Source organism: Lipotes vexillifer, unplaced genomic scaffold (assembly GCF_000442215.2).
Source record: "Lipotes vexillifer unplaced genomic scaffold, Lipotes_vexillifer_v1.1 scaffold395, whole genome shotgun sequence".
In the NCBI taxonomy this organism is placed as follows: Eukaryota; Metazoa; Chordata; class Mammalia; order Artiodactyla; family Lipotidae; genus Lipotes; species Lipotes vexillifer.
Window position 1 is genome coordinate 3,203,349 of NW_006797390.1, and position 9,558 is coordinate 3,212,906.

At 57.6% G+C, this 9,558-nt stretch overlaps 1 protein-coding gene across 2 annotated transcripts; it reads right to left on the bottom strand.

Annotated features, from left to right (window-relative positions):
- Positions 1 to 2,012: 2,012 nt before the first annotated feature.
- Positions 2,013 to 9,115, bottom strand: ENO2 (enolase 2). 2 transcript variants are annotated; one of them, XM_007469391.1, is made up of 11 exons: positions 8,428 to 9,115; positions 7,820 to 7,915; positions 7,610 to 7,668; positions 7,252 to 7,321; positions 6,534 to 6,667; positions 6,104 to 6,326; positions 4,644 to 4,841; positions 3,569 to 3,770; positions 3,233 to 3,341; positions 3,012 to 3,070; positions 2,013 to 2,707 (listed from the first exon to the last, which is right to left on the bottom strand). In XM_007469391.1, the coding sequence occupies exons 1-11, from the start codon at positions 8,510 to 8,512 to the stop codon at positions 2,638 to 2,640; spliced, it is 1,305 nt and encodes a 434-aa protein (XP_007469453.1). In that variant the 5' UTR covers positions 8,513 to 9,115; the 3' UTR covers positions 2,013 to 2,637. The 2 variants fall into 2 exon arrangements, with proteins under 2 accessions (XP_007469453.1, XP_007469454.1); XM_007469392.1 differs by lacking the exons at positions 7,252 to 7,321; positions 7,610 to 7,668 and having other exon boundaries at positions 2,638 to 2,707; positions 8,428 to 8,521.
- Positions 9,116 to 9,558: the final 443 nt, after the last annotated feature.

The following is a 9,558-nucleotide window of genomic DNA, read 5'->3' on the forward strand; positions in this document are numbered from 1 at the left end:
CTGCCCACTCTCGTAATCTGTGTCCCAGGAGAACCCCAGCTCCTCCCCACCCCCCAACTTTGTTCCAAGACTCCTCCTCTCCCCATGGTCCCCCCTCCATTGCATTTCCTCCCTGTCTGCACTGTTCAGTTCAGTCCCCCACTGGGCCCTGGCCCAGGCTCTTCCCCTCTCCTTTCCAGGCCGAGCTCGTCTCACTCCTTTTTTAACCACTAAGGGATGGGCTAGGATGGTGACATAGCGGAGCCTAAAAGAACAACGTAGGCAGTGGTAGAAACTGGATAAGGAGAGTGAGAAGAGAAGCCAGGGCCTACCCCCTCCAATTCCTCCCCTACCTGAGGGCCGGGCTTACAACTCAGCTTCAGGGAGCATCACACACACCCCACCACCATCCCTCACCCCAGCTCCCTCTCTTGGCCCCAGTCCCCCACGACCCACCCGTCTCCAGGCAACGGCACAAAAGGAAAGTGGAGAGAGGGGCCTGGGAGACCCAGGCAGAGCTAGCTGTAACCCAATCCAAGCCAGTACCTGAGGGGTTGGGGTGGGGGGGGGGCATGAGAAGGCGACCTAGCAAGGAGGAAAGGGCAGAGGTTAGGAAATGTGGCTCTGACCAGGAGTTACTGAAGAAAGATGGACATAATGGACCCTAGAGAAAAGTACGGTGTGCCCCCAAGGGAAACAGAAAGGGGCACCAGGAGACAGCAGAGAAGGGAAAGCTGAGATGCCCGCGCTGTAATGAAGAGGCACGGAGGATGTGGGGCGAGAAACTCTTCGACTGAAAAGGGCGGAGCTGTCAGCCGCACGGGAGGAGAAAAGCAGAGAAACGGGTCCTGCCCATACAGAACGGGAATCCTCTTCCAGTCCTGGAGCTGGGCAGGATGGCAGAGGGGGCCCAGGACCAGAACTCAGAGAAGAAACAGAGTGGGAGGCCCACAGAGGGAGCAGCCTTGCAATTCCTCCCACCCTCGCCCTGGAGCCAGTGCAGTCAACAGCCTACAGAAGCTTGACTCGCTCTAGTGGCCACAGCTCCACCCAGGTATCCGGGTATCCGAGCCCTGGAGGGGGCTCCCCCGCCCCCCTCCTCCTCGGTGGTTCCTGGGTTCTCATCTCAATGCTGGGGCTCCGCTGGAGCTGAAGGGTGATAATGTGTCTCCCCAGCCACACACTAGCACCCTTCTCACAGGCTGACCCAGGGAGGGGCCCGTTGAGCACCCCAGGTCCTGAATCTCCAGTTTACTGGAAGGCTGTTTCCTCAGGCTTCTGTACCCCCAGTACCATTCTTCCCTCACTCCATGGTACCATTCTTCCCAAATACCATCCTTTCCTCCCCGGGTCCCCACCTTGCAGAGGGTGCTGCCCAGGCAGTGCTGGTCGATCCCAGAAGCAGCCAGGACTTGGTCTGGGAGAGGCCCAGTACTGGAGCTGCTCCAGCCCACAGCTTTATCCTTTCTCTGGTCAAGGCCCTTGGTGAATCTGCAAACCCTTTGGATTCCTTTCTCCAAAAATGCGTATACACACACAATTTTGGATACTTTTAGGAATTCTGGGACCCCAGGTTAAGAACCCCTAATTCACCTGGGTCCCGGGGCCAGGCTTACTGCTGACAAGGCAGGGCAATGTGCTCCCTACCTGGCCAGGGTGAGGTAGGCAATGCCATCCTCCTGGCCTATTTGTTGGGTTTCTTCCTCTTTCTGTGCCCTCCCCAGCTCTGCTATCCAGTTTCACCGACTTCCAGGAGCTCCATCTTCTCTCCCCTTGTGTGGACGAGAGTAAGACTCCTCAGACACAGTAATGCACGGTGACTCACACTTTAATGGTGGTGCTCATTTCAACGCCACAGAGGTGCTGGCAGCTGTGGAACACGGCACAGGGGAGTGAGACGGTGCTCAGGTGCAGGTGCAGGAAGAACGAACGAGGGGGAGACGGGCTGGGGAGAGAGGGACAGGGGAGGAGCCCCGGGCACACAGCCCCACCTCTGGACTGAGCCAGGCTGAGGTTAAGGCTTGGCACGCACACAGGAACCCTCATCAAGGCCCCTTTCTGTGACCCTTCCCGTTCCAGCAAGACCCCCACCCCAGGCCTCTCAGAATCTACAGTCACATGAAATACAGACACATGGTCCCGTCCAGACAGGCCAGTTTCTGGCCCTGGAGTTATGAGGAAGTGAATCATTAACAGGATGAATGAAAAATAAATAAATGAATAAATAATACATCAGTGCCTTAGGCCAGGCCTGAGCACGCAGCCAGCACTCCCCTCCACTCAGCACTGCGCAGTTCCTGCCTCATACGCAACCTGGAAACGAACAGACCCAGCGCAAAGCACACATGACACATGGCCCCGCTACACACCGCAACAACCAGCCCTGACGCTCCAGCACAGACCCTGATCGGTCTTCCGTGGATGCCCTTACATCCTCAGTCCATGGCCAGTTTTTGAGGAGGGAGAAGAGAAAGGAAGGAGTGGAGAGTGTGGAACCCAGAGTGGGCGAGAGCGGAGACAGCAGGGGCTGGACCAGTCAAGGAGCAGCGCAGCAGGTCAGCCGGGGTGTTGTCTGGGGTGAAATTTCGAGCAGGACCGGAAAGAAGAGGTTCCAGGAGGACGGGCGAGGGGTTCCAGGTCTCCAGGCAGGTAGAGGGATCACAGCACGCTGGGATTGCGGAAATTATGTCCGGCGAAGCGAGCTTCGTCCCCCAGCTCTTCTTCGATTCTGAGAGAGGTGAGTCAGAAAGGAAACAGCCAGGGAAGCAGGAGGACCGCCCCCCCTTCCCATGGGGCCGCCATCCTCCAAGCCCCTCGCACCACCTGCTCCCGGGTCCTGGCCTGAGCGAGGGCATTCCCTGGCTTTCCGTGGGCTGTCAATCAGGCCATCTGTAAACCCATCAATCAAAAACAGGTATTTTCTGGATGCCTACTGTTTGTTCTCCAGGCCCTGGGCACTGGAGATGAAATGGTGGAGAAACACAGCTTATAACCCCCTGGGCCCTGGGCTTCCATTCCCCGGGTTCCCTCACCTCATAAGCTGGTTGTACTTAGCCAGACGCTCAGAACGGCATGGGGCACCAGTCTTGATCTGAAACACCACAAAAGATAAGCAGCTCAGTGGCCACCCTTTGCCGCGTGAAAGAAAACTTATACTCCCTTGAAATTCCCCCAACACCCGCAAACACCTGGAAGGAGAGAGCCACCTGAGCCTAGAACCCACCAATTGCACAAAGGGCTCCCTGGCGCTCACCTGGCCTGTGCACAGCCCTACCACCAGGTCTGCAATGAACGTGTCCTCAGTCTCTCCCGAGCGGTGACTCACCATGACCCCCCAGCCATTCTCCTGGGCCAGCTTGCACCTGCAACCGTACAGCAGCACTGAGCCCCAGCCCCTCACGCCCGCACCCTCTGCTCATCCCCTATGTTGGTCAAGAAACGTCTGGGTGGAGGAAGCAGAACCAGGAGAGCCGTGAAAGTGACTCCAGGTTCCCTGCCCCCTTCAGCACTTGTGGGCAAGACTGGGCTGGGAGCACTGGTGAGAGGCATCCTGCAGAAACGGGCTGAGTCAGGGACGGCAGGCACTCACGCTTGGATGGCTTCGGTGACCGAACCGATCTGGTTGACCTTCAGCAGCAGACAGTTGCAGGCCTTCTCCTCCACAGCCCGCTCGATTCGCTTTGGGTTGGTCACTGTCAGGTCATCACCCACAATCTGGATCCCCACGTTGGCTGTGAACTTGGACCAGGCAGCCCAGTCGTCCTGGTCAAAGGGGTCCTCAATAGAGACCACTGATGGGAGAGCGATGCGGAGGCTCTGAGTCAGGCAGGAACACCCCGCTGAGATTCCCTGAATGGACAGGTCAGACCCCCTGGCCAATTCAGCTTCCTCACCCCTGCTTCCCCCGAAATAAGCCTGCCCTGACTGCTTCTTGATTCTTTCATAAAACCTTTCAAAAAACAAGAGTTTAGAAACTTTCTCACAATCTATCTTTGTATTTTCCCATTTTCTACCAGGAAGCCCTTCCTCGTTGCTATTCTAAAAACTTCATTCTGCAATCTATGTCTATTTTCTCTCGCTCTGTCTCAGGAACTGGAAACCAAGTGCCTCCATCCAGGGTTAAAAACCATTGGCGGACCTAGAGAGGGTGATTCAGCACCGCCTCATCCACATGACGTCCAGCTCCATTCAGCATCCAGCATCCAGCCACCACACTGGTGGCTTATGGGATCTTAGTTCCCTGACCAGGGATTGAACCCGTGCCCTCGGCAGTGAAAGTGCAGAGTCCTAACCACTGGACCGCCAGGGAATTCCCCAGCATCCAGTTTTATCAACCAAAGATCCTGAACTGTGCTAGTTCCAGTCACCCTCTCACCACGCCTGGTTCCTCCCAAACTCGTCCCCTGATCCCAGCAGCTTGAGATCATGACTTTAATCAGGATCCAAAGCAGATGGAACAGATTCACCACAGGTACCTGCACAATTACACAACATCCAAAGCCCAACCTCTGCAGGAGGCTCCTTCACCCCATCCCTGGTTCTCAGGTTCTTCTCAGGACATCTCTCCCTGGCACCCGGGTCAGCACCCCCGTAAGGTCCAGAGTTGGCCCCAACACATCCCTGCCTGCCCCCTGCCCTCCCCGTGCCACAGCCCTTGCTCTCACCAGGATAGTCCCTGACAAAGTCCTGGTAGAGGGCCCCCAGCTGGTCCCCAGTGATGTATCGGGAAGGATTAGCGGGAGACTTGAAGTCCAAGTCGTATTTGCCATCACGATAAAACTCCGAGGCGGCGACATCCATGCCAATGACGATCTTTTCTGTGTAGCCAGCCTTGTCAATGGCTTCCTTCACCAGCTCCAAGGCTGGGGACGGAATACAATGGGCGAGGAGGAATGAGAGAAAGAAAGAAATTCAGAACAGAAGTGGAAGGCTGTCGCTAGGGAGAGGTCTGGTTAAGGTTGTTTTGGGGTTATTCCCAGGTCTGCGACGAGCAGGCCACCTTTCAGGAAGGCAGAGGAATGGAATTGTGTTAATAATAGTTTTTTTGTTTTTGTTTTTGTTTTGGCCGCACCACACGGTGTGTGGGATCTTGGTTCCCTGACCAGGGATCGAACCGCAGCCCCTACATTGGAAGCGTGGACTCTTAACCACTGGACCACCAGGGAAGTTCCATAGTTTTGTCTTTTTTGTTTTGTTTTGTTTTGTTTTGTTGCGGTACGCGGGCCTCTCACTGTTGTGGCCTCTCCCGTTGAGGAGCACAGGTTGCGGAGCACAGGCTCCGGACGCGCAGGCTCAGCGGCCATGGCTCACGGGCCCAGCAGCTCCACGGCACGTGGGATCTTCCCGGACCGGGACACGAACCCGTGTCCCCTGCATCGGCAGGCGGACTCTCAACCACTGCGCCACCAGGGAAGCCCAGTTTTGTTTTTTTTGTTTGTTTGTTTTGTTTTAAATAGCTATAATTTATTGAGGGCTTAACTATGTCACCTAAGCACTTACACATATGATCTCATTTAATCCTCACGATTACGCTAAGAGGTAGAGACTGTTGTTCCCATTTTACAGATGAGAAAGACAAGCACAGAGAAGTGAGCATGATCCCCAGCCAGTAACTCTTCAAGTCAAGGTTCAAGTCCAGGCAATTTGGCCCCAGAAAGTTAACTCTTAGCCACTACCTGCCTGTATAGTTTCTCTTCACCATAAGGTCCCCCCCAGGGCAGAGAAAGGCTAGAAATCCTAGAAGGCTAAGAGGTTGGGGTAGGAATGGGATAGATTTGGAGTGGATTCCCTGGAGTATGGTGTATCTCATCAAACTGAGGATCCATCGGAGCTAAAGGTGGGGATGGATCCCACAGGTCACCTAGACCATCTCCCAGCATCCCCAGGGGCTCCAGTGGGAACTTGCAGATGCTTACAGATCTGGCTGGGTGGATAAAGAATGTCCTCTTAGGCCTGCATGTGAATTTGTTAGGCCCTCTGGCACCCACTCCGAGGAATGGAACCTCTTGGAATTAGCTCAGGGACCCTCACGCAGCCTCCTCGGGACTTGGTGAAATGTGTGGCCCTTCCTGATGTCCCGGGATGGAGTGAGACTTAGAGCTAGGAGTGGGGCTCCTGGTCTCACCTTCACTGTTCTCCAGGATATTGGGGGCAAAGCCACCTTCATCTCCCACATTGGTGGCATCCTTGCCATACTTGTCCTTGATGACGCCCTTGAGTGTGTGATAGACCTCTGCCCCGAGTCGCATGGCATCCCGAAAGCTCTCAGCGCCCACTGGGAGGATCATAAACTCCTGCATGGCCAGCTTGTTCCCAGCATGGGAGCCCCCATTGATCACGTTGAAGGCCTGGGAGCCACAGGAGGATAGAAAAGTCACAGAGCACTTCCCTCTCCACCCCTGGGAGTGTCAACCCCAAATCCCAAACTTCCTCCAGCTTCCTTGACTCAGAGTCCCCCGTCCCCATCCTTTCTCTTTAGCTGCGCCCCACCAGTCCTCACAAGGCTTCATACTCCCTCCCCACCCACCCCTGGGAGGGGCAGGTCATAGTCTCACCGGCACAGGCAGGATGAGGTCTGAGTTCCCGGCCAGCTGAGCAATGTGGCGGTAGAGGGGCAATTCCTGCTCAGCCGCCCCTGCCTTACACACGGCCAGGGACACACCCAGGATGGCATTGGCCCCAAACTTGGCTGGGAGATTACAAAGGAAGGCACTGAGCAAACACGTCCCCTTCCCCTTCCAGGCCTCGCCTCCACCTACACTCCCCAAAAGGAGCCAGTAAAGGAGACCCCCCTCCTCCCTCTCCACTCCTGCAACACCTCATCCATCCTCTCCTGAAAATAGTGGGGGGCGGCGAGGGGAGGTGACTGGAAAGGGCAGAGAGCGGCACTATTGCTAGACATCCCTGAGACCACAGACTACCTGCCACCAACTCCCCCCTCCTTATGCTGCAAAGTCCTCCCTTCTGTCTAATGTCATTCCCCTCCCACTGGCATTAAACTCATGGTTTCCTGAAGGGCTAGAGTCCTCCTCGGGTCATCCTTCTCTCTTCTTATGTTTTTTTTTGGCCACACCTCGCGGCCTGCAGGATCCGACCAGGGATCGTACCCGTGCCCCCTGCAGTGGAAGCTCATGCGTGGAGCCCTAACCACTGGACCTCCAGGGAAGTCCCAGGTCATCCTTCCTAAGAAGCCCCCCACAGCGTGGCCCCTCAGTTCTCCATCTGCTCCGTGAGTTCCCGCCCCACCCCCACTCTCTCCCAGCCCCTGCTTACACTTGTTCTCAGTCCCATCCAGGTCCAACATGAGGTTGTCCAGCTTCTCTTGTTCCACCACAGAGAGACCCTGTGAGCAGAGCCTCCATCACCCAAAGCCAGGATGAAGGCTGGACCCTAAGCCAGAGGGCCCCCTACATCCACACACAGGCTCCCATCTAGCCAGGGCCCAACCAGCTTCCTGCAACAGCGGCCTGTCTGGATTAGGGGACCTGAAGCTCCATGGGAGCAGGGGGCATCCTTCCCCGGTAACCATGATTCCCAAGAGGTGGGCCTTTCTCTCTCTTCTTCATCCTCCCCTAATCCAGGGCTCCTTCCAGGACCCTGGTCCCCACCCCCAGCAAAGAGCGGGCCTCACTGAGCTGATGAGGGCCGGGGCGATGGCGGTGTTGATGTGGTCCACTGCCTTCAGGACACCTAGGGAGAGGTGGAGAGGTCAGGCCGGCTCAGGCCAGGAGGTGCCGGAAGAGAAAAGGCGGGGGGGAAGGCATGCAGGAAGAGGGCTGGGGACTGGTGTGAGGGCCCCAGTGGAGGGACGGGAGAGCCGGGAAAAGACAGAGGGCCTCACCTTTGCCTAAGTAACGCTGTTTGTCCCCATCCCTTAGCTCCAGGGCCTCATAGATACCAGTGGAGGCTCCACTGGGCACCGCAGCCCGGAAAAGCCCTGGCAGGGGAACGTGGAATGAGGATGGAGAGAGAGGACACCACAGGGACCAGGGATTCTCCAGCCTTCCAGCTCTCGCCCCTGCAGCCGCATCCAGCCTTCTTCCACCAGTGCTCCTTAACGACCCCCCACCAGCCCCGACCTGGACACACGCACGGAGGCGGATGCACAAGCACTGGCCTCCTCATCCACCCAACTGAGGTCCCACGTGCGCCGTGGGAACCCACAGAAATGAAGCTACGCAGGCAGCACACATGGTGCACGCACACACGGTACACACACGCACACACGGTGAACACAGAGGGCAGAGGCAGGCTGTGTATCACACACTAAACTAGCACACAGAGACCGGCCTATCCTGGCTCCCCTGGAAAAGGAGGATACACCCCGCCCCGCTCCAGGCTCGTGAGCCTGGCCCAGCACCCCATCCCCACTGGGAATCCCCAGGGAGCCTCCCATGCCAGGCGAGGGCAAAGCCAGCATGGCGGCTGTGGGAAGGCCCTGCCCATTACCTTTGGCGGTGTAGAGATCCACCTCCACCGTGGGATTCCCACGGGAGTCCAGGATCTCCCGGGCCCAGATCTTCTCAATGGACATGATGGCTGGGATCCCCTTGGGTGGAAGGGAAGGAAGGAGAAAGGTAAGAGGCTTAGAGGGGTGGAGCCTGAGACCAGTGGGAGGGGCCAAAGGCTGGGAGGCTGGGAGGGATAGGAAAGAGGTTACTGCACTGGGCGGGGGGTGACGAGGAGCTGGCTGCAGTCTTCGGCTGTAGAAGGGATCCCCCCCGCCCGTGGGGAGAGGAAAAGGTCAATGCAGTGAGGAAGGGGAGGTCACTGCAGTGGGGGGCGGGGTAGGATCCAAAACGAGATGGGAGGACTCCGCAGTGGGGAGGGGAGGGGCACGGCAGTGGTTCCCTCGCCCCCTCAGCAGCCGGCTGGTGGGGTTCCCCCAGATCTCCTCAGGGCGGTCCGGCTGCTAGGTTTGCATTTCTTCTTGGAGCCCAGAAGAGCATGGGTCGTACGGGCAGCGGGAGGCCTCTCCTCCCGAGTCCCCATCCCCCCCCAATCTAACGCTCCAACCCCCACTCCAAGGTCCCAATCTCCCTCCAAATGTATGTCCCTCCTCTTCCCGAGAGATGTACAGTAGAGAAGTCTGCGAGAGGGTCCTCAGTCTCTGAGGGTTGTCGTGGGGAGGGAGGAGGACGAAGAGAGACCCGTGGGGAGAGGCACGGCTGGGCCGGTCCTCCCCCGGCCCCTAGACAAATTCTCCCTTCTTCCCATCCCTCCCCGGTGCAGTGGAAACACTGTAACCGGAGTGGGCGATGCGGGAGAGGAGTGGGAGAGGGGCGTCTAGAGGAAGTCTGCGGACGCCGAGGAAGGGTGAGAAAGACATTTCCCCGATGCAAAGCCAAAGGACGTGCCAGGGTAAAAATGCACAGCCCGGGGAGACCGCGAAACCTTATCATCGACAGAACCGGAGGCGAAAAGGGGCAGGGGGAGGGGGGCAGACAAGGGTGGAGAAAGGCGCAGTTAGACACAGGTGCGCAGAGGCCTGGCGCGCGAGTGAGGAGGGGGCGACAGCCTGAGACCGAGACGAGCGGTCCGGGAAGGCTGGGGAAGGAGGTGCCTGGGGGGCGCGGGTGG

Coding starts and splice junctions, on each gene's coding strand:
- ENO2 (XM_007469391.1), bottom strand. CDS start 8,512: ATGTCCATTGAGAAGATCTGGGCCCGGGAGATCCTGGACTCCCGTGGG. Junction 6,327..6,533: donor ACCTCATCCTGCCTGTGCCG/GTGAGACTATGA, acceptor TGTGGCTCCCAG/GCCTTCAACGTGATCAATGG. Junction 3,071..3,232: donor TAGGGCTGTGCACAGGCCAG/GTGAGCGCCAGG, acceptor GTGGTGTTTCAG/ATCAAGACTGGTGCCCCATG.